Raw genomic sequence first — 24,126 nt, 5'->3', positions numbered from 1 at the left:
GGCTGGAATAGTTCCTGTATTAAATGAAGGCCCGCCTTCTGAAATACAAAATGCACTGTGATTGGTTAGCTGGGCCAGTCTGTAATGTGATTGGTTAGTTGGGCCAGTGTGTGTTTTGATTGGCAGCACTCGGCGCCTGGTAGGGGAATGTCATGTTCCTTACCATAGCCGCCTGCTGTGAGCTTCAGTGTAGATATTGCAACAAAATCAAATCAATTTGAGCGCAATTTAAACCCAGATGATTGTAACCACTCTTAAGCTCGTCTGCCTTGGGAAAGCTAGCGTGTCTCTGACATAGTGATAACACTCATTGCCTTCTCTAGTGCAGCTCAACCAGGTCTCGTGTCCCATTCATCTGTCTTTGTGGTATGAAAATATGTGTTGTAGTCCAAACGAGTCATTCATTGTAGTTTTAGAAAAGTGATTTCTGTTAAATAAAATATCTCCTTTTGAATTGGACTTTGAACTTTGTAACTTTGCAGATCTTTTTTATGCTCAACCAACAACATTACAGACTAACTAAAGTTGAAAAAGTGAAAAAGCATAATAGCACCTGCAAGAGTGCAGAATTCAGTCAGTGAGCGCGTGCACTGAACAAAACTCTGGCGTTTCAGCGATGACTAATCTGAATGCCTCTGACTGACCATTGCATTCATAAGCTCAAAAGAATCGTATGTGATTGGCTATAATGCACAACGTCATAATCGCATAAAATGAAATACGATGCAAAATGAACAGATCTAAATTTAATGAGGTAATCCACACTTTTAATTTCATTTTCACTTTTTTCACAACAGCCGATTTAGTTTAATTCTTCAGGGGCATTTCAGTCCCGTAGCCAGGGAAATGCTAAGCCTTGACCAGCCTTAAAGCTTCAGTCCTGGTTTTACTCGTATTTGGCACCACCACCTTGCGGGTATATTGTTGACATGTAAAAGTCTAGACCCTGAATATAAGATGACTCAATTTTTTCAGATGTATTTACAAGAAGAAAAAAAAAAACACTCTTATATTCGGAACAATATGGTTGTAACGGCTTTTTCTGTTTTCATTGTGTTTTTCTTTCTTCCCTATCTGTCCTAGTTTCTGAGTCTGTTCAATTAGTCATTCTGTTCACCTGTCGTCTGATTATCTCACTTCCCTTTCTTTGGTTCTTGCATATAAGCCCTCAGTTCTCTCTCTCATTTGTAGATTTGTAGTTTAGACCTGAGTTAATCCTGTTTCCTGAGTATTTGTTATTAAAAGTGTGTTTCCTTGAACTATTCCTCATCTCAAGAGTTTTTATACACCACGTTATGTAACAACAGTATTCTATGACTTATAAACAGGCATATGAATATTTACATATTTAATTGCCCATGTTTTAATTGAAGATATGAGATCCCTTAATCCTTAAACCTAAAGTTAACTACTACCTTACTAACTATTTATAAGCAGCAAATTAGGAGTTTATTGAGGCAAAAGTCATAGTTATTATTTAGAAGCGAGAACTGGTCCCTAAACTAAAGTGTGACCAGTATAAAAATACTAACAGTAGTAACAACATGCCACTTGGGGCCTTATGTGCAAATTCTCGGGGGGCCATCTTACCCCAAAGGTCTAATCTTATCTTTTTACTATAACTTTTACTCCACAAATCTAAAAACACTGATGTTTCCACGAATCACACATTAACAATCAGATATAAAAAAATTGATATTCAACATAATACAATGTCATAGATTATATGGAAGTTAAATTCAACAATGGTTTAATATCTTATACTTCAAACCAATGGCAGAGGTTAGGCCTAACAATATCAAAACCTTTCAATTCATACAGAGACACATGACAAAGATGCCCTTTGTCCTCACTGCTTTTTAGCATTACATACTTTGACAACTGCTGTCAGAAGTAACCCTATTATTAAAGGCATTACAATTAGAGGCAGGACCATTGGATCACACTCTATGCAGACGATACTATTTTTTTTTTTTTTTTTTTTTTTAACAGACCATGACATATCTGTTCTAGGGCAAAACTGATTAATAGCAGGGCTGAACTGAACTGCCTGTAGAGCTCAGAGACAGGATTGTGTCAAGCCACACATCTGGGGAAGAGTTCAGAAAAAAATTATGCTGCATTGAAGGTTCACAGAGGCATGTAGCCTCTATTATCCATAATGGAAGAATTTTGGAAACACTAGGACAAATTGAGAAGCTGATGGTCACTCTAGTTGAGCTCCATGATCATATATGCAGATGGGAGAAACTTACAGAAGGACAACCATCACTGCAACACTCCACCGATCTGGTCTTTATGGCTGTGTGGCCAAACTCAATCCTCTCCTCAGTGAAGAACATGAAGACACACTTGGAATTTGCAACAAAGTACCTAAAGAACTCTCAGATTGTGAGAAACAAGATTCTCTGGTCTGATGAACCACAATTCCAAGCATCATGTTTGAAGGAAACCAGGCACTGCTCATCACCTGCACAGAAGCATCCCAAAAGTAAAGTGTGGCAGTAGTAGCTTCATGCTGTGGGGCTGTTTTTCAGCAGCAGGGACTGAGGGACTCATCAGAGTAGTCACAGCATAATATTAAGGTTGCTCCGATCAGGATTTTTTGGGCCGATCACCGATCATTGATCACAGGAAGCAATATCTGCCGATACCGATCATCGATACACTATTTTTTTTATTTTAAAATATATAATTATTTCACCTAAATGTTTGATCATGCAGTGCATTTTTGCTTTTACATTGGGGCAATTGTTGCACAATAGATTTCCGCCTTTATATAATTTTTTAAGAAAATGGATGAGTCAAAAGTATTAATTATTATATTAATTGAAACAATTATTATCAATAAATTATTATATGAATTAAATAACACAAACACATTTTACTGTTTAGATTTTTATAATGAATTATCTTCTTATCGATCCTCTAGCTAATGAACTGAAGTCTCACACATACACAAGTCTTTCTTTCCAAGACAACTGAATTTATAACCAGAATATATATATATATATATATATATATATATATATATATATATATATATATATATATATATATATATATATATTAGTGGTGGGCATAGATTAATTTTTTTAATCTAGATTAATCTCACTGTAATCTTGGAATTAATCTAGATTAATCTAGATTAAAATGCCTCATTTTAATTCTGCCGAAGGCATTCAAATTATGTTCAATAAGATGTACTTGTTAGTACTGATAGAGCTGTGCTGCACTCAAACATAGTAGGCTAGTTTGACGACGACTCTTCCCCTGCGCTACATTGCTTGGCCCGGCATCTTCCGCATTAGCTAAGGGATGCTTTGCGTTAAGGTGGTACTTGAGACTGAAAGAACTCCTACAGTAAACTAATTCCGCATTGCACAAGTCGCAAACTGCCTGTTTCACACATACTTCGTCTGCAGTGCGTATGCGTTGCATTTATTTTATTTTTTTACACACCCATGTTAACGGATTCCAGCGTTCACGCGGTTGCGGTCCCTCAGTGTGTTCCAGGAGCGGTGCGTCTGCAGCAGTGCAGCAATCGTTTACGTACCGAGTGTATTTTTGCTGTGCTGCATGCGCTGAATTAAAATGACAGTGCATTGTTCGCGGTAAAAATTAACATGGATTGACACGGAAATGCAGTAATTTCACAATAAATGAATACTAATTAAAGGCTTCTGTGTTGTACACGCAACACATGGGTTTTTGGCTAGGTTTTAAAACAAGAAAAAGAGCACCTTCAGATAAACGAGGCAACATGATATAGGCCTATGCACTTTTATGGAAGCAGAAAAACAAAGTTCATTAAGAACCGTGCGATTGCTTGTAATAAAGATTTAAATGCAAAGGCACGAGAGTCGACTGTTTCTGTCAGTGGTGCTTTAATTTTAAATATTTGCGATATCCCAACAAGAAAAGTAGGCTAATTGTTGTGTTTAAATGTTTTGCCGCTTGCTTGAGCAGCTTATTATAGAAACCTAGAAGTCAAATGCATGAATAATATGTTGTTTATATTTATTAAGTTTAAACTATGTCTATGATTATGAAAGATTGTTACTGTTCTGTGATAAGAGTCACACTTTTTTTTTAACATGGTTTGAAATATAGAAGAATGAACAAATGTTGTGTTTGTGGACTAAACAGCCGCGGATCAGTAGCGGACTGCAAACGCGTCCTACGTGAAAGCACAAGGAGTCCGTGCTGCTTCTGCACCACATACGTAACGCACACGGACTGCATACGCACTGCAGACAGAGTATGTCTGAAACAGGCGAGAGTCGTGTCAAGTTTTTTTTTTTTTTTTTGGGGGGGGGAGCTTGGTAATTTCACAGTAGGCATACACACAGGTTCTAAGACTCGTTCTCGCCCCCTACAGTGCAATTCGGCTAGGTATACATCCGCGCTAAACTATCACGATGAAAGTCATCATAGCTTGCGTAGTATAGACCCAGCTCCCAACCCAACTTTGAGAATAGATTAACGGTGATATTTTTTTTTATCGCCCGATAAGAGTCTCACGTTAATATATATATATATATATATATACATACACACACACACACACACACACACACAGTACTGTGCAAAAGTAAAATGGTAAAAATGGTTTTAAGCCAGTTATTTCTATATGTTGCTTTAGTGTATCAGTAGGAAATTACAATTTACATTCCTACATTCCTTTTGCCATTAATTGTAATAATCCAGTGAGATTTTTGTATGCACAAGGAGTCTGACAACAACCAGGGCTCCACAGAAATCTGATCTCATCATCATCCAGTCTGTCTGGGATTACAAGAAGAAACAGGAAAAAAATGGAGACAGCCTAAATCCAGAGGACCTGTGGCAATGTCTCAAAGATGCTACCAAAAAACCACCTACAAAGCTACAGTACTGTGAAAAGTTTTAGGCACTTGTGTAAAAATGCTGTAAAGTGAGGGTGCTTTCAAAAATAATGTCATGTAATCATGTAATCCCAGACAGTCTGGATAATGATAATAATATATATATTAGGTTAAATATTTCAAGAAGGTTACCAAAGGACAATAATTAAAGAGTTAGTTCACCCAAAAATGAAAATTAGCCCATAAATTACTCACCCTCAAGTCATCCTTGGTGTATACTGACTTTCTTCTTTCAGACGAATCCAGTTGGACTTATATTAAAAATTGTCTTTGATCTTTCAAGCGGTTTAATGGCACTCAGCGGGTGTTGCAGTGCATCAGTCCTCCTGTAGCGAATCAATGTGTTTTTGTAAGAAAAATAAGCATATTTAAAACTTTAATATAGCTTGTGCTCACTGTTGTACATGGAAGCAGTTTCGGGCGGATGACGTATGAGGTCAGCTTTGCGCATGTGCCGTTCAGAAATGATGAAAACGGAGCGCAGGGGAGAGATCAAAACAAAACAACGGTCACGAATTACAAGTACAAAACAAGGATTTGTAAAGAATCCTTGTCGGAGGATTTCGATATATGCCAAGAGACTGGCTTTCCTTTGCTAAAGTAAGGAAACTTTGTTTTCTTTGCTCCTGTTAACAAACATTGGTTTTAATGAGACTCATGTGATGGGTTCTACCGGTGCTGTAAGGAATCATTCTCAGAGCCTTGATGTTTTGATGCCAGAAGATAGACTTTATTCTTCAGATGAAATAAAGCCGAGAAAACTCTGCAGAGCCATCTCCCGAATATTTTTGTGTACCCTCTTATATACAGTTTTTTCTCTAGGTGTGTTCAATACATTTCATTCATATCTATTATGGGATCATGATGCAGTCATAAGGCCTTAATGTTATGTTCTGTGAAAATAAGGGCCCACTGTGTGCCTATCATGTGCTTCACCATATGTCTGCACATTCCAATCCATACAGACTTCCATACATGATTACAATAGCAGAATAATGTAACACATAAATGGCTATATTCCCATTGATTATACTTGAATAATTTATATTTTGATTAATAAAAATCTATCATACACACCAGCACATGCGCAACGCTGACTTCATATGTCGTCTTCCTGGAGCTGCTTCCGCGTACAACTGTTGGTGCAAGCTACATTAAAGTGATTATTACGTTTTGAATATGGATATTTTTCTTACAAAAACGCATCGATTCGCTACAAGAGGCATTTTTTTATGGATGGACGCTTTTTATTTAACTTCTTTTGGACTGATGCACTGCAACACCCACTGAGTGCTATTAAACAGCTTAAAAGATCATAGACAATTTTTAATATAACTCCGACTGGATTTGTCTGAAAGAAGAAAGTCATATACACCTAGGATGACTTGAGGGTGAGTAATTTATGGCCTAATTTACTAACCCTTTAAATGTATACAATTAAACAACTACATAATTTCTTAAAAATAATAATATACATAATTTTTATCTTTATACTTAATTTTTATTTATTATAACTTTATTTGACCCTCTAACTTTAGCACTCACTATTCTAATCCGTTTTCTTTTTCATTTATTATACAATTAACAAAAGCAAAAAAGACCTCTCACACTAGCTTTTCTATTCTATCTGTTTTCTTTTTCTTTTTTATATTATTTAAAAGCCCTTGCTATATGTACTGCGTTAAGCTAACTGAGACTTGTTATAGCACTTGTATATCATTGCTCTTTTGTTGATTTTGATTGCTTCCATTGTCCTCATTTGTAAGTCGCTTTGGATAAAAAAAAAAAAAATGAGTCCCTAAATGACTAAATGTAAATAATTGAATAACAAGTGCTATAAAACAGTATGAGCTGCTAATACATACATAAATACAAAAAAATAAATAAATAAAATAAAACAGTTAAAAGACTATAGGGTCCTGGAAATGAGTTCATGAAACTGCAGCCTCCGGTATTGCAGGAATATCCTCACACAACAACCTTAGCCTTATTGAAAATGCACATTCATTCTCTGCCAGCAAGAGGCGTTTCGGAACTGTTTCCCTGGTAATCGCAATACACAAAGCAGCGCAGCACCGGACTCTGAAACAGGCAGCACTCATGTTTATTTAATAAAATCATAGACTTTTGAAGTTTCATTGTCACATTAAACTGTACGGCAATTCTGGACTGTACCCAAATAAGTAATAAGTAAATCACAATTAAGAATTTCTTGTACAATTTAAAACTTTTTATTAGGGGTGCTCCGATCAGGATTTTTGAGGCTGATCACAGATCACTGATCACAGAAAGCAGTATCTAACGATCCGATCACCGATCTTTCTAAAGGCTTCTTTTTATCATTTGTAATTATATATATTGATACTCCAATCAGGATTTTTAGAAATTTATTCAGGGCCTGAATTTCATTTTTGAAATGGGGGCAATTCCCCTCTAAGGTGACTCTTGTGAGAGGGAAAGCAGCACGGACTGAGCTTTCACAGAAGAGTCCGCTACTGATCCACGGCTGTTTACCACATAGGTTTGATTTCAAATGCAAACACTGTCACTGAAAATGCTTTTTCAGCATTGCAATTTTTTTTTTTTTTTTTTTCAGTACAGTAATACAATCTTTAACAGACATGTTTAAACAATAAATATAAGCAACACATTATTAAATACTTTTACTTTTGCATTTACTTCTAGATTTATATATTAATTTGCTCAAGCAAGTGGCAAAACATTTAAACTACTTTTCTTACGTTATCATAAACTTACCATTGACATAAATACTCAGCTCTACTGCCTTTCCTTTTAAAAAAAAATATGTATTACAAGCAATCCTGCTGTTCATAAAGAACTTTGTTTTTCTTCCTCCATGAGCGCCAACATATTGCCTCGTTTATCTAAAAGTGCTCTTTCCCTTTAAACCTAGCCAAAAAGCCATACGTGTTGACTGTGAAACACAGTAGACTTTAATAATATGCATGTATGGTGTAATTACTACATTTACGTGTCAATCCATGTTCATATTTACTGCAAACAATGCGCTGTTACTTTAATTCAGCGCTTGCAGCGCAGCAATCATAGACTGTATAAAAACATGGACGTAGTGTCCGTGACGTCACCCGTAGACTCCTGAAGAGCGATTTTGAAGCTCAAAGTGTGCAGAGCTTAAAAGTAATTTAAACGGATGAGTTATAAAACAATTCACCCCCCTCACAGTTGTCATGAAGTGCAAAATTAGCTATATGGACCAAAATCATTTTTTGAACCAGGCTGTAAACATGTTTTTTTCTGCTGTAAGGTTGGGCATTTTAACATGGGGAGTCTATGGGACTAACTTCCTTTTGCAGCCAGCCTCAAGCAGCCAGTCGATGAATTGCAGTTTTAGTCACTTCCTTGTTGGCTTCATGAGATAGAGTGGGAGGTTGCCAAAATGACTCGGTGCGAAAATGATCTCTACACTGCTGCAAACGCGCTGCCGGACCGCAACCGTGTGTGCAGTGTGAACGCTTTCTGTTAACAATCTGTTAACATCAGTGCGGGGGGAAAAAAACGCACTGCAAACGGAGTAATGTGAAGCTGGCGTGCGCTGCGAGTGTGCTTGAGCGCACGGTCTCCAGGAGAGCGCGCGAGCGCTGAATGGTTAAACATGGGCAAGCATTAAACAGTAATGCCATTTATAAACTTAAGTGACGATGTGACGCTGCCTCGATTGTGCAAGTGACAATTCCTGTGTCAACTGTGCAGCTCGCTCATAGACAGATGCGATGAGTGGTGATTTGAAGCCATTTGCGTATTTTGAGAGAGAAAGAGAGAGAGCGTGCAGTGATTCACTCCCGCCGTTTGTGAAGTTACTTCTCACACAAGGTTTTCAAATTACTTTATAAGTTATTTAATGAAGAAATATAGCTTTATAATTATTTCACCCGTGCCAGGCAGAGACTGACTCAGTCTCTGCCTGGCACGGGTGAAATAATTATAAAGCTATATTTCTTTATAATTGTGTCTAGAGCATTTTATATGGGGTGGCCAGTCTGGGGCACTGGCTCAAAAGAGGGTGGCCGGGGGTGGGGGGTGTTGGGGGGGTTATGGTTTGCGGCACGATGTACACTCACCTAAAGGATTATTAGGAACACCATACTAATACTGTGTTTGACCCCCTTTCGCCTTCAGAACTGCCTTAATTCTACGTGACATTGCTTCAACAAGGTGCTGAAAGCATTCTTTAGAAATGTTGGCCCATATTGATAGGATAGCATCTTGCAGTTGATGGAGATTTGTGGGATGCACATCCAGGGCATGAAGGTCCCGTTCCACCACATCCCAAAGATGCTCTATTGGGTTGAGATCTGGTGACTGTGGTGGCCATTTTAGTACAGTGAACTCATTGTCATGTTCAAGAAAACCAATTTGAAATGATTCGAGCTTTGTGACATGGTACATTATCCTGCTGGAAGTAGCCATCAGAGGATGGGTACATGGTGGTCATAAAGGGATGGACATGGTCAGAAACAGTGCTCAGGTAGGCCGTGGCATTTAAACGATGCCCAGTTGGCACTTAGGGGCATAAAGTGTGCCAAGAAAACATCCCCCACACCATTACACCACCACCACCAGCCTGCACAGTGGTAAAAAGGCATGATGGATCCATGTTCTCATTCTGTTAACGCCAAATTCTGACTCTACCATCTGAATGTCTCAACAGAAATCGAGACTCATCAGACCAGGCAACATTTTTCCAGTCTTCAACTGTCCAATTTTGGTGAGCTCGTGCAAATTGTAGCCTCTTTTTCCTATTTGTAGTGGAGATGAGTGGTACCCGGTGGGGTCTTCTGCTGTTGTAGCCCATCCGCCTCAAGGTTGTGCGTGTTGTGGCTTCACAAATGCTTTGCTGCATACCTCGGTTGTAACGAGTGGTTATTTCAGTCAAAGTTGTTCTTCTATAAGCTTGAATCAGTCGGCCCATTCTCCTCTGACCTCTAGCATCAACAAGGCATTTCGGAGGAGTCACGTGACCCACCGATAGCAATGGCGGTGTAGTTTGATTGCTCTCAGACTCGGTATCCTGAATTTATCTGTTCTCAGTAAACCACCAACGTTTGATTCGTTTTTGATTACTTTGCTAACGGGGCAATGAATAAGGATGGCAAAACGTCAATTAACACTGGCTTCCCCGGAGAAAAAGCGAGTTAAAGACCCTAATTGTGTTCCTGAGGGGGAACTTCGCGCCATTGTTGCTGACGAGCTAAAGATGCATCTCAGCTTAATTAGAGAGCTATTTAAAGAAGAATTCGCCCCGATTGCGGAGAGGCTTGGAGGTTTGGAAGAGGACGTTCGTCGGATAAGAAATAATTTTGACAACATGCAGGCAGCCCTCCGTAACGCAAAAAAAGACACCGTGGAGATTAAGCTAGCGGTGGACTCCCTTCAGGAAAAGTTGGCAAGAATCGAAGATAAAAGTCGCCAGTCCAATATCCGTCTAGTGGGGCTAAAAGAGGTTGTGGAAGGAGATGACCCTCTGCGATTTATACAAAATCAGCTCCCTAAATGGATTCCCTCCCTTGCCGGCAAAGTAATGGAGATTGAAAGAGCCCACCGTATATATAGCGGCGAACGGCCAAAAACAACCCCTCGTACATTCATCTTCAAGTTGCTACGTTATCAAGATCGGGATGCGATCCTGAATGAAGCCCGTGCCGCTGGACAAATTCTTCATATGGGAACGCCGCTGCTTTTCTTCCCAGACTACAGCACCCATACTTCGGCTAAGAGGAGAGCGATGTCATCGGCGAGAAAGAAGCTAACTCAGCTGGGAATAGTGTCCTTTTTGCTTTACCCCGCGGTTGTGAAAGTTACTCATCGAGGGAAGATTTCACTTCTTGAGACACCAGCGGAGGTTGAAAAGTTCGCTCTCAATCTGGATCCCGCCGTAAAATCTTCCTTGAAGGGAGCTGTATCGGCGGTGTCACGAGAATCTGAGGTGAATGAAGATGAATCTGCAGTTCCTATGGAGGACCTTACTGAGAAAATTTGATTGTCTTTTCATCCGGAAAATGACCGGGTTGGGTGATGACGGACGAGCCGCACTGCTAAATTGGCCGCGTATCCAAATATTGTTACTTCAGGGCATGTAGAAGGGTGGGTTCCAACTCTTTGCTTACTGCCCATTTTGTTACTGTTCTTGTTTTGCTTTTTGTTTTATGCCCAAGACCGTCCAAGTAAGTTTAACCTGTATTATGCATGTTTTTTTATGCGTAATGTTTGTATGTTTATAAACGTGTACGTGTATGCATTTGTTCTGATCACCGTTATCTTTCCGGGGGATCACCGCTATCGTCTCTTCCCGCCTCAGTTCTGGCTGGTCTACTCTTCCTTAGTAATATATGGCTATAAATATATTGTCGTGGAACGTCAATGGGTTAAATAGCCCTGTTAAATGAACTAAATGCTTGGATTACCTAAGATGCAAAAATGTCCATCTCGCCCTTATACAAGAGTCTCATTTGAAAGCAGCCGACGTGCATCACTTTCAAAATAGGTACTTTAAAGTGATATGCTCCTCTTCGGCTGCCAACAAAACTAAAGGAGTGCTGATTGTGTCTAAGCGTAATTTTGATTTCTCAATTATAAGATCGGGTGGAGATACAGAAGGCCGAATCACTTATGCTGTTGGTTCCGTATATAATACTAAATATGCTTTTGTGTCTGTATATGCACCCACCGAGGGTGATCCCTTATTTTTTCAAGAACTATTACGTTTAGTTGTGAGTTTAGAGGACTGTCTTGTGGTGCTAGGGGGCGATTTTAATACTGTGTTGGACCCCCAGTAAGATAGATCTCATGCCTCTAAGGCTGATTCAATCATTTCTGGGTGTTTTAATTCATTTTTGCGGCACACTAACATATGTGACGTCTGGCGTTTACAAAATGATTGTGTTAAGGATTATACATTTTTTTCAGCCCGTCATAAGAGCTATTCAAGGATTGATTATTTACTTATGTCCCCTTCTCTTATTCCCTTTATTAGTAAAGTTAATATTCTGCCACTTCTTTTATCGGATCATTCTCCAGTATTTACATCTTTAACCGCGGTATCGTTGGGCTCCAGACACAATCGCTGGAGATTCAACACCTCCCTATTACAAGACTGTACATTTGTCGATGAACTACGCAGCTCCTTGAAAGAGTTTTTGCAGATCAACAAAGATTCAGTCTCTAACCCCCAGGTATTGTGGGAAACCACTAAATGTTTTATTAGGGGTAAATGCATAAGCTTTTCATCCTTTAATAAAAAGCGTAGAGAGAGCTGTAAAATTGAATTAGAAAATCAAATCAGTTTACTAGAGAAAGAACTAAAAGGTAAATTTTGCGAATCTAAAGCTAAAGAAATTAAAGTTCTTAAATCAGAATTAAAATCTATATATTTACATCGAGCAGAATTCATCATTCATCGTACAAGACATTCTTATTATTTCCATGGAGAGCGCTCTTCTAAGCTGTTGGCTTTGAGGCTGAAAGATGCTGAATCTAAGGCCAGTATATCAGCTATAAGGCATGAGGGTACAGTATATACTCAACCTAAGGACGTAAATAGGACATTTGAATCCTATTACAAACATTTGTTTTATATTATGGGATATAGTAGCACCCTTGATTCACAACTCTCTTAACTTTGCTTTAGAAACAGGTGCTTTACACAGGGACCAAAACACAGCTTTAATAGTTTTGCTGCTGAAGAAAGGGAAGGACCCACTTGAATGCTCTAGTTATAGGCCAATTAGCCTTCTGTCCACAGATTCTAAGCTGATGGCAAAAGTTTTGGCCCTAAGATTGAATAGATGTGTAGGAGACTTGATAAGCCATGATCAATCAGGTTTTATAAGGGGGAGATTTGCGGCAGACAATATACGTAGGCTTCTTCATATTGTGCAACGAGCAGACTCCTATACAGCTTCTTCTGCAGTCCTTTCTCTGGATGCAGAGAAAGCAAATTGAGTGGAATTTTCTGTGGTCTGTCCTAGAGCATTTTGGATTTGGCTCTTTTTTCTTGCTAGCTGTCAAAACTATTTATTTTAATTGTTCAGCCAGGGTACTTACTGGTTCTTCTATTTCTCCTTCCTTCTGTCTTGGCAGGGGCACTCGTCAGGGATGTCCCCTGTCACCCTTGCTTTTTAATTTATCATTGGAGCCTCTGGCCCAAGCGATTAGACAATGCCCTGCAATAGCACCTATAAGCTGTATGAATACGTCTTATAGGAAAATTTCACTCTATGCCGATGACGTTTTGTTGTATGTATCAAACATCACAGATTCGGTTAACGAATGCTTAAAATTATTTGATACATTCGGTAAACTGTCCGGTTATAAAATTAACTGGAGCAAATCAGTACTTCTGCCCCTTAATCTAGCTGCCAAATCAGAGATTCAAGCCTTACCTAATATGATTCCTGTTAGTGACCAGTTTAATTATCTTGGAATTAGAGTTTTTCCTTCATTATCTCGCATCTCCAAGTGGAACTATCAGTCTCTCCTTGATAAGATCACGAGTGATCTTCTCTGTTGGTCTCCACTCTGTTTGGCGCTGCATGGTAGGATAGCCACTATTAAGATGAACATACTTCCAAGAGTAAGTTTTTTATTTTCAGTGTTACCTCAGGCTCCACCTATTGATTATTTCAAAAAGCTTAATACAGCAGTAACAAAATTCTTATGGAATAATATAAGGCCTAGAATTCGACTTAAATCTATGCACCGGCTAAAACCTCATGGTGGCTTATCCCTACCAGATTTTTGTTCCTATTATCTAGCATACCAAATGAGGCCGCTTAGGACTTGGATGGATGCTGACTCCCCTGTGCCATGGCGGGCCCCAGAAGGTAATATTATTTACCCATTACGTCTACAAGATTTATCCTTTACTAATGTATCGAAGAAAGCGCTGGAAAAGTTTGGCCCAATTATAAGTAATTCTATTAAAATCTGGAAAGCAGCAGAAAAGATTATGGGAGTTTCAAATCTCTACTATGAATCTACACCCATATGGCATAATAATAATCTTTGTACTGGTAACAAACCGTTTGTTTCTAAATGCTGGGTTGAATGTGGTATTTACACTTTGAAAGATCTATACAATGATTATGGGCTCAAGTCCTTTCAGATTTTAAAAGATGAATTCTCTCTCCCAGGATTCTCCTTTTTCCTGTAAGATTGGGATCTGCATTGAAAGCATATGGTGTACCCTGGTCGACTAAACTATCTCCTCATCCTATGATAAACTGGATAGATTCTAGTATGGATTCTAGAGGTATAGTGAGTATAATTTATAAATCGCTTGTGGTGCGACAGTACTCAAATATTCCGATTGAGAGCTTCTGGGAGAGAGAACTTAACACTCTGATTGACTGGGACATTGTCTGGAGAAATTGTTTTGCTACCTCAAAGAACCCAGCACATCAAATGATTCATTATAAGTTAATCTATAAGGCGTATGCCACCCCCTGTTTATTATATAAAATGAAAAGAAAGCCTGACCCCTTATGTCACCTATGCAGCAGTGAAAGTCAAGGTACATACTGTATATACATATGTTCTGGGACTGTTCTAGAATTGAGATGTTTTGGTCCTCGGTGCAGGACATATTGACTGATCTTCTAAAGACTCAGATCCAAAAGGATCCACTGCTTTTTTTTTTTGTTGGATGATTAATCGCTATCACTGTCTGTCAATCAGATGAGGATTTTGTCTGCTGCCCTAACTGCTGCCAAAAAGGTTATCCTGAAACTTTGGTTTGAGCCATCTATCCCAGCTACGTCTACTTGGATGTCCTATCTGCTGGACATTGCTCTTTTGGAGTATCCCACAGCTAAAGTGCATGGCGCCACCAGAAGGACAGTACAGTTTTGGTTGGACCTTGTTGAGTCTTTATCAGACCTCTTGAAATCTTGAGAGGTATTGGTTATACCTCTAAACAAGGATTCCCCTCTCTCTCTCTCTCTCTCTCTTTTTTTTCTTTCTTTCTTTTCCTTCTTGTCTCTGTATCTTATGAATGTGGGCGGATCTTGGGCTTTGTTGTAAATAGTTATAAATAATAATAGTTATAAATAAGTTGTTTAAGAAATAAAGAATAAAAAAAAAACAAGGCATTTTCGCCCACAGGACTGCCGCATACTGGATGTTTTTCCCTTTTCACACCATTCTTTGTAAACCCTAGAAATGGTTGTGCGTGAAAATCCCAGTAACTGAGCAGATTGTGAAATACTCAGACCGGCCCATCTGGCACCAACAACCATGCCACGCTCAAAATTGCTTAAATCACCTTTCTTTCCCATTCTGACATTCAGTTTGGAGTTCAGGAGATTGTCTTGACCAGGACCACACCCCTAAATGCATTGAAGCAACTGCCATGTGATTGGTTGATTAGATAATTGCATTAATGAGAAATTGAACAGGTGTTCCTAATAATCCTTTAGGTGAGTGTATGTTAAAATACATAGTGTATACACTCACTAAACAAAGAGTGACAGCTTTCTTAGTGGTAAAGAGCACTCTTTACAAGCTTTCTAGTCTATGATCCATTTAAAATGTAGAACTTTGTTTTTCAGCCACACACACATTGCAGAGTGTCGGGAATGACATCTGCATATTTATGTGGGATTCACTCTCGAAGTAGCAGTGATTGACACAATGATGACCAAAGCAATAGACGGGATGTGAAAATGGGCATTAAGACTAGAGCACCCTCACTAATTTTAGAAGCACCCTCAGTGATTATTTCTGGAACCTGGTTAATACGCTTTTATTGCAAAACGTAATCTCTGAGCAAAAGCAGAGCCAATTCATAGAAGAACAATTTATATTTAAAAGCACACATCCAGTTTTGTGTGAGTGAAGGAAATCCACTTGCGAGTGGAGATTCGTGGTCGCGCATTACATGGATCACGTAACATTATGCGCTCTCGATATCTGTCAAATATCACGCTATAGAAACCGGCTAAAATTAAGTATAAAGAGGAGAAGAAAGCGGCCCTAGGCAGCTACGCATGCCAGGATCCGCCACTGCCAGATGCAGTTAGAAATTTACTAAAAACAAATCTATCGCAAGACATCTGGTGGGGAGTTGGTGGGGGGTTGGGGGGGGGCACCTGGGGTGGCACCTACGGATTCTGGGGTGGAGGGTTGGACAGCTGGATTTCAGGTGGACACGCCTCTGATAATGGGGGGGCTGTGTGAGATGCCAAACCTCTCTCTGCAGGCGCATCATCAGTTTGAGATCGGTTTTTTGAGACCGTCAATCAATCATCCCAAAGCGATTATAGGCCGACTGTGATCGGTAGCCAATCAATCGGAGCACCCCTACTTTTTATGACCTTAAATTTGATACAAGTAAATTTAAGACTTTTTAAGGTCCCTCAGGAAACCTGAGTTTGGCATCATGCGATCAAATTCGTTGATGTGGTAACTGACAAGAAAACTATTACTTTATGCCGGCATGGTCTAAAGATGATCTGAGTTGAATTTGGTGAAACTCAAACCAACATTCTAGGAGGAGTTCAAAAAAGGTATGTTTCAAAAATAATCAAAGTGGCAGTTTGGCCGATCATGGCATAACTGGTATTGATGTTGTTGGCATGATCCAATAAATTTACCAAGAGCAGTCTTAGGAAAAAAATAATCAAAAGCTATTAGCATATATAAACATTATGGTTAATGTTCACACTGTCCTCAATATTTACCAAACAGCTCTATGGGCCACCATAGACTTTTATTTAAGAACAGAAAAATAATAGAAACAAATCTATAGTGGCTTCTCCCCTTCTGGGAGACTTGATATTTTTTTTTTTTTTTTTTTTTTCTAATTTTGTTCATGGGTTACTGAGTTATCTATGATTGTTGACAATTTGACTCAATCCTGTATTGTTCTGTTCTTTGAAACTCATCTCAGAGTTGTTGTCGTAGCAACAGGTCTCAAACCTAATTGAGATCAGGTTTATTTCAAGTTAATAAAATTAGTTTCAAAATAATCATTAGTATTATTACAAGTTCTCACACAAGGTACCTAGAAATTGTTTTATCTTATGTCAAGAGCACAGCAGTCATTACTGCAGTGGAAACACTGCAAGTGTGGAAGTCTAAGTACAAATTTTGCTGCTTTAGTTGTGCAACGACTTTGCTCAAATTTGTGGTGTAAAACAGATTAGTAACATTTGAGAACATTGGTGAAAGTTGCCTTGCCTTGTGTCTAACAGGCTAAAGTGGCCCTAAACATTTACCTGCATCTAACTCTACTTATCAATAATTATACTGTAAGGCAAAAAAGCAAGGCATCTTGCATACAGTATATCAACAGTAGACAATTGCTAGAGGTTTTACAGCTAAAGATAAGTGGATCTAAGTGGAGATGTGCACCTTCATATGAGGGTAAGTGAGCACCACCAGATGAGCGCAGGCATTGATGTCATCGCCTTTAATGAATGAAAGATCTACTCCTCCCACTCTCTTCAGCCCGCTGAAGTCTGGACTCCTCTGCCAATCCTCTGTGTCCTCCTCCTTCACACTTTCTCTAAGACGTGCCTGCTCTTCACACACAATACACACACATTATAGAAATCTTTAAAGTCCCTCTGAATTGTCTTGAAATGCCCAGCATTATTTAATATGTTGACATAATATCCACTGAAACAGAAAATCAGATCAGAACATATGTGGCTCATCACCCTTTTTTAAAAATAGCCAATAGCATTTCGTTTATGTTGCAGCCTGGCAAAGTAGCACTTGACAGCTGGTGACGGTCAAAGTTTAAAAATTAAGATAGGTGCCCTTTAGATTTATTATAGAACCAATACTATTAGAGGGGAATTTTTTATTATTATTATTATTTATTTATTTATTTTTAGTAATGCTGGTGGTGTTATGTTTGAAGTACATGTAATTTAAACTACCGTTCAAACGTTTGGGATCTGTAAGATTTTTAAAAAAATCTTTTTGAATGTTTCTTATGCTCACCAATAGAGCATTTATTTGATCAAAAATACAGTAGAATTGTGAAACCATTATACATTTTATTTTTCAGGATTTCTGGATGAATATAAAGTTTAAAAGAACAGAATTTATTTTAAATGGAAATGTTTTGTAACATTATTAATATGTTTACTGTCACTTCTAATCAATCTATTCCTGAATAAAAGTACTAATATATATATTTTGGTCAATTTATTTTAAGGTCCAATTCTCGCCTTTAACAAACCATTAACTACGACTTTTGCCTCAATAAACTTTGCTGCTAATCGATAGTTAGTAAGGTAACTGTAAGGTTTAGGTATTGTGTAGGATTAGGGATGTAGAATATGGACATGCAGAATATGTACTTTACAACCACTAATAAACAGCCAATATGTTAATAATAGCTCACCTATTATTAACATATTGGCTGTTTATTAGTGGTTGTAAAGTAGAGACATTTAAAGAAATAAATAAAATAAAAATCATCAAACAAACACTACCAGTACGAAACATTTGACCGGTAGTGTATGTTAGAGCATGGCACCAGTTTTATATTATTCTACTCATCATTGCTGTTTATAATGCTAAGGATGTCTAGCAATTTGCCATGTTTGATCTCCCCCATCATGGTATAAAATATACTACACGCATACTACAAGCATTTTGTGTAAAATTCAGGTTGAATGGACACATTTTGTGGTCCGCGCTGGCTTGAGCATATGATCTGCTGTGTGCTATCTTGTCTCTGGAGAAGAGCACACGTGACACTGATATGAAACCAGACCTCATTCACCCAAAAAAGTAAAGTATATTTACACTGTCTGAATCACTCCCTATCCCCTATACAATGATCAGCCTCAACATTAAAACCGGGTGAAGTATATAACATTGATTACATCAATACAACGGCACCTGTCAAGGGGTGGGATATATTAGGCAGCAAGTGAACAGTCAGTTTTTGAACTGCAAGTGTAGAAAGCAGGTGAAAAATAGTGATGGGTAGAGAAATGGGTCAGAGGATCTCCAAAACAGCAAGTCTTGTGGGGTATTCCCAAAATAAAGTGGTTATGAATGAATATTGTAACCGAAAAGTCTAAACTTGAATCCCTCAGAGAAAAGTTATTTGATTAAATGGAACAGCTGCTGTTAGTCAACATTGGAAATTATATCAATATCCAGGCATTTTAATGATATGTTTTAAAAATAATACAATTTGAAAGTGGACGTCTGAAGCGGAAAACAAATACATTAAATTTCACCTCAGACCTTGCATGCATGTGTCACTGTGTGCACAGAGAAATGTCTTGGAAGTTGAGCAAGGTTCGAGCGTATTTACTAGTTTAAAGGTGGAAACAATATTAATAAAAATGAACAGACTTCAGGAAAGGTTTCCCTGACATTTTTAATTACTAATAAAATATTGTTTATAGGCACAGCACTGCTTGGTTTACAGGTTTTATAGACTCCCCATGTTAAAATGCCCAACTTTACAGCAGAAAAAAAAAAAACCTTTACAGCCTGGTACAAAAAATGATTTTGGTCTATATAGCTAATTTTGCCCTTCATGGCAACAGATGATTTTTTTTTCTATCTCCTTTTATAACCGTTTAAATTATATTAATTTACTTTTTATGTCTTTTTTAAATATTGGTAATTTTGAGTGACAGGTGGATTGCTGCTGCTGACACTGTCGTCGAGCTAGGTGGGCATGGCTTCAGCTCCTGATCCGTGAGTGACGCCCAGATGACGACTGCCCACTCTTTCCACTTTGAGCTTCAAAAATGCTCTTCAGAAAACTACCGGTGATGTCACGGACATGATTTTTTTTTCTATCTCCTTTTATAACCGTTTAAATTATATTAACTAGGTCCATGTTTTTATATAGTATATGTTTGGGTGTTGTAGTATTTTGAATTTTTTGAGTGTTTTATTAATAGTTTGGATAATTAAGTTTGACCACATATACACACAATGGTTTTGACTGTCTTCTCAGGGATTCAAGTTTAGACTGTTTAAACGTCAATGAAATTAGTAGTAGCACACATCCCTAGTTAGTACCTATCAAAAGTGGTGCAAGGAAGGACAACCAGTAAAACAGTGTCAGCGTCTTGACTAATGAGTGGTCACGGCTCACTGATGCACGTGGGGAGCAAAGGCTAGCCTGTCTGGTTCGATCACACAGAAGAGCTACTGTAGTTCAGATTGCTGAAAAACAATGCTGGCCATGACAGAAAGGTGTCAGAACACACAGTGCATTGCAGTTTGCTTCTTACGCAGCTGTGTAGTGACAGACTGTCAGAGTGCCCATTGATGATCCCTGCCCACCACCAAAACTGTTCAAGGAGCAATAGAAGATTAGGCAGGTGGTTTTAATATTGTGGCTGATCAGTGAATAGTACAAGTATTTTATGTGCCATTCATCATCTGCAATCAAGGAATTTGAGGGAGTTCAGAAACAGTGCTTACTAACAGAGAATAACTCCCTTTGAAATGGACTTGGTGCTTGGTAATTTTGCAGATCTCATGCAAAAACACCACGACCTCAATTTTCTGTTTATCACCGAGACCTGGGTGAAGGTAGGGGACCTCAGTCCATATTCTGAACTCGTTCCAGCCAACTATCACTTTTACAATGCTCCGCGGTCATCAGGCAGAGGTGGCAGGCTAGCTATCATTGCTAAAGATTCTTTCAGACCACAATGACGACTGTTATCTTCCGCAACCTTCACAAGATTTGAAGCTCAAATTTTATTTCTGAACTGGTCTGAACCTGTGGTCTTAGCTCTGATCTATCGACCACCACATCCAATCAAAGACTTCATAGTAGAGTTTTCAGAGTTTGTAGGAGATTTGATCACTAAACACGATCGCATCCTTATTTTATGTGACTTTAAGGTCCATGTATGTTGCCCCTCTAAGTACCTAACTCCTGAGTTTTTAAACATCATTGACTCTTTTAAGCTGCTGCTGTGGGTTAATCATCCTACACATACTCATAGACATACTTTGGACTTAATTTTGTCACATGGTCTATCTGTAATTGACGTTGAAGTTGTTGATTCTGTCATCTATGATCATTTTCCTGTTTTATTTAAATTGTCCCTCCCACTGCCTTCTCTTACACCTGCCTCTGATGGTACACCAGTCCGTGAATATTTGCCTCATTTTTTGAGAATTTTGTCAAGCTCTATAATGAGGTCAACCCACTTGTATGATTAGAGTCTCTATTATCTGATCTTGATGCTAAAAATCATTTTATTGTTTTAAATACTGCATGGACAGATATTCTGACAAATATTTGACACTGTCGGCCCTGGGGTGGTGTTGCTATCTAACAAATCTTTGTTAGAAGGAGCTGTACCATCTAGTTTGAAAATTGCCACGGTTACACCTGTACTAAAGAAACCTTCACTTGATGCCTCTATTTGATCAAATTTTCATCCGATTTCCACTTTGTCATTTATTTCAAAGATATTGGAAAAAAAAATGTGCTTTTACAGCTCCAGACCTTCCTGACTGGCAATCATCTTCTTGAGAAGTTTCAGTCGGGGTTTAAATCACTACACAGCACAGAAACCACTCTTGTAAGAGTTCTTAATGCTATTTATATGGCAACAGATTCGGGGGACTCTGTCATTTTATTAATGTTAGACCTGTCCTCTGCTTTTGATACTGTCGATCATGCAGTCCTTATCTCTTGGCTGGAGCATTGCGTTGGGTTTGGGGGGGGGGTTGTTTTAAGTTGGTTTAAATCTTTTCTAACCAATAGACTTTTCTCTGTAAAAATAGGACATTTCTCTTCTTCTCCTTGCAATCTATCCTGTGGTGTGCCTCAAGGCTCTTTTTTAGCTCCTGATTTTTTTTTCTCTCTATCTTCTCCCTTTGGGTTCCATTTTCAGGAAACATAATGTTTTATTGAATTGCTATGCCGATGATATGCAAATCTATATGCCCATGTCTAAGAAAAATAAGAGTTCTCTAGGCAACCTAACAGCATGTCTTGTCCCATATGGCATGCTTAAAGGTCATTCCAAATGCTGCGGCGAGATTCCTGAAGGGAAAGAGGAAATCTGATCACGCAACCCCCTTCTGAGATCCCTTCACTGGCTTCCGATTAATTTTTATTACTGGTATTTAAATCATTAAATGATTTAGCACCTTCTTATTTGTCTGATCCTCTTCACCCCTACTCTCCCACCAGAGGCCTTAGATCCAAAGTTAAGCTCCTCCTTCAGATACCCAAAATCCGGCTAAAATCGAAGGGAAACCAAGCCTTTGAAGTGGCCTGCCCGACACTGTGTAACAAGCTCCCACTCTGTATTAGATTGGCTTGCACTTTGTCTGAGTTCAAGTCATGTCTCAAAACTTATTTATTCTCTGTTGTTTTTAACTTACAAGAGTGTTCTGTTTTAACTGTTTTGGTACTATTAGTGTACTTATTTATTTTATTTTTTTTTCTAACTTGTACAGCACTTTGGTCAGCCTGTGGCTGTTTTTAAATGGGCTTTATAAATAAACTGAACTTGAATAGCTAATCAGTCTTTGGTCTAAGTCTGAACTGTTCAGTGTACTGTTAAACTAACTGCGCTGAATAAGTTGGCAAAATAGGACAAATATTTAAATTTTTTCATATAAAAAAAATAATAATATACAATTGCAAAACATATACACATACTTATGACCTCAATGTATATCTCTAGTTAATAAAAGGGTCCATTTGACAAATAGCAACAGAACAAAGTGAATACTGAAGAAAGAAAAATAGCTTAGAAAGCATTTCACATGACCTAATGCTACATGCCTAAATTTTAAAAAGTAAATAAAAGCAAACAACTAATTGGTGAAGGAGAGCACACAAAAACCACTCCTTTTTCCATGTCCTAGTTCACCCAGTTTACAGCCCAAAGGAAGGGGACTTTAAAAATTAAAAGAAAGCACACACAAAATTTATTTAGGCAATTTATTCTTTGATTTGACAAAAGAAATGTTTTTAAGATATTCTTTCTTAAAGTAGTTTTGCTCTCTTTCTTCTTTTAAACAATGAAGTCACAAAAGCTTTAGGGAAGGGGAGCAAGTCCAAAATAACAAACAAAAGATCAAACTGTCTAAAAGGGGAATTAATCGTAATTTACCTCAAAGAAAAGGAAAAACAAAATACAAATAAAATACAACATTCTTTCTCCCTTACTAGCCAAAAACCAGGAGAAAACAGATCAAAACAAAACTTGGCATCCACCTCCCCATCAAAAAGGATACACTCCACAGACAAGGTTAACAGAACTTTAGGGTAAACTTCAACACAGTTTAGTTATACACTCAAATAACAACGCAGCACAATTCTCTTTAGGGAACTGGAAACAGGAGGTCTCTGTGAGGAAGAAATATCCTCCATTTCTCCACAAGTGAAGACTCTGTTGGCATTTTAAAGGGGTTTCAATTTTTCCTTTCTCTTTGGAGTAGGGATGCACCAACAGGATTTCTTGGGGCTGATACCGATTTTAACAAACACTTAATCCGCGTTATTTCACCGCTGGAACTTTACCCAGGAACTAGGGACTTTGGGCTGGTACTTGGTGTGTTTCAACCGCAGGAACCAGGAACTAAATAAAGTTCCGGGTAAAAAAATGCCCCTCAGAAAGTCCCTGCTGGCGAGGTAGTACTTTTTTAAAGTTCTGGAACTTTTGGGGGCGGGACTTGGGCGCTAAACATGCTGATTGGTTGAGTTCACGCAGCACTGTGATTTCAACCACCATTTATTCTGATCATTTTCAAAATATAACTACTGTCGTGTCATGAAATGTAATTTTAAAAGTATTTCAGACGAGAATGTAGTTGTTTAAAACTCTGGGGTTTATTTATAAAGACAGCGCCAGTCAGCTCCACGCGATCAGCGGGAGCTCAGTGCTCATGTATCCGCCTAGAGCACTCTCAACTAGGCTAGTCCTTCTGAAATTTCTGACAAATGTCCCTTTTCTGTCCAAGATACTAGAAAAGGTAGTATCCTCACAATTATATTCCTTCTTAGAGAAAAATGGCATCTGTGAGGATTTCCAGTCAGGATTTAGACCTTATCATAGTACTGAGACTGTTCTCCTTAGAGTTACAAATGACCTGCTCTTATCATCTGATCGTGGTTGTATCTCTCTATTAGTGCTATTGGATCTTAGTACTGCGTTCGACACTTTTGACCAAAACATTCTTTTGCATAGACTAGAAAACTTTGTTGGCATTAATG

The 24,126-nt window shown here is 38.4% G+C and overlaps 1 protein-coding gene across 5 annotated transcripts in view; it reads right to left on the bottom strand.

Annotated features, from left to right (window-relative positions):
* Positions 1-24,126, bottom strand: part of LOC122145291 (endonuclease V-like) — a 239,877-nt gene that overhangs the window by 191,489 nt on the left and 24,262 nt on the right. For 4 of the 5 annotated variants that reach the window (XM_042758112.1, XM_042758111.1, XM_042758110.1 and 1 more), the window contains exon 2: positions 17,298-17,468. The exons of the other annotated variant lie outside the window; for it this stretch is intronic. In XM_042758112.1, coding sequence (XP_042614046.1) covers positions 17,298-17,468 — 171 coding nt within the window. The remainder of the gene's footprint in view (positions 1-17,297; positions 17,469-24,126) is intronic. 5 annotated transcript variants of the gene reach the window in all.

This window comes from Cyprinus carpio, chromosome A6 (genome assembly GCF_018340385.1).
Source record: "Cyprinus carpio isolate SPL01 chromosome A6, ASM1834038v1, whole genome shotgun sequence".
NCBI classification, from domain to species: Eukaryota; Metazoa; Chordata; class Actinopteri; order Cypriniformes; family Cyprinidae; genus Cyprinus; species Cyprinus carpio.
Note: the sequence above shows the minus strand (reverse complement) of the source record. Positions and strands in the feature narration are given on the sequence as shown.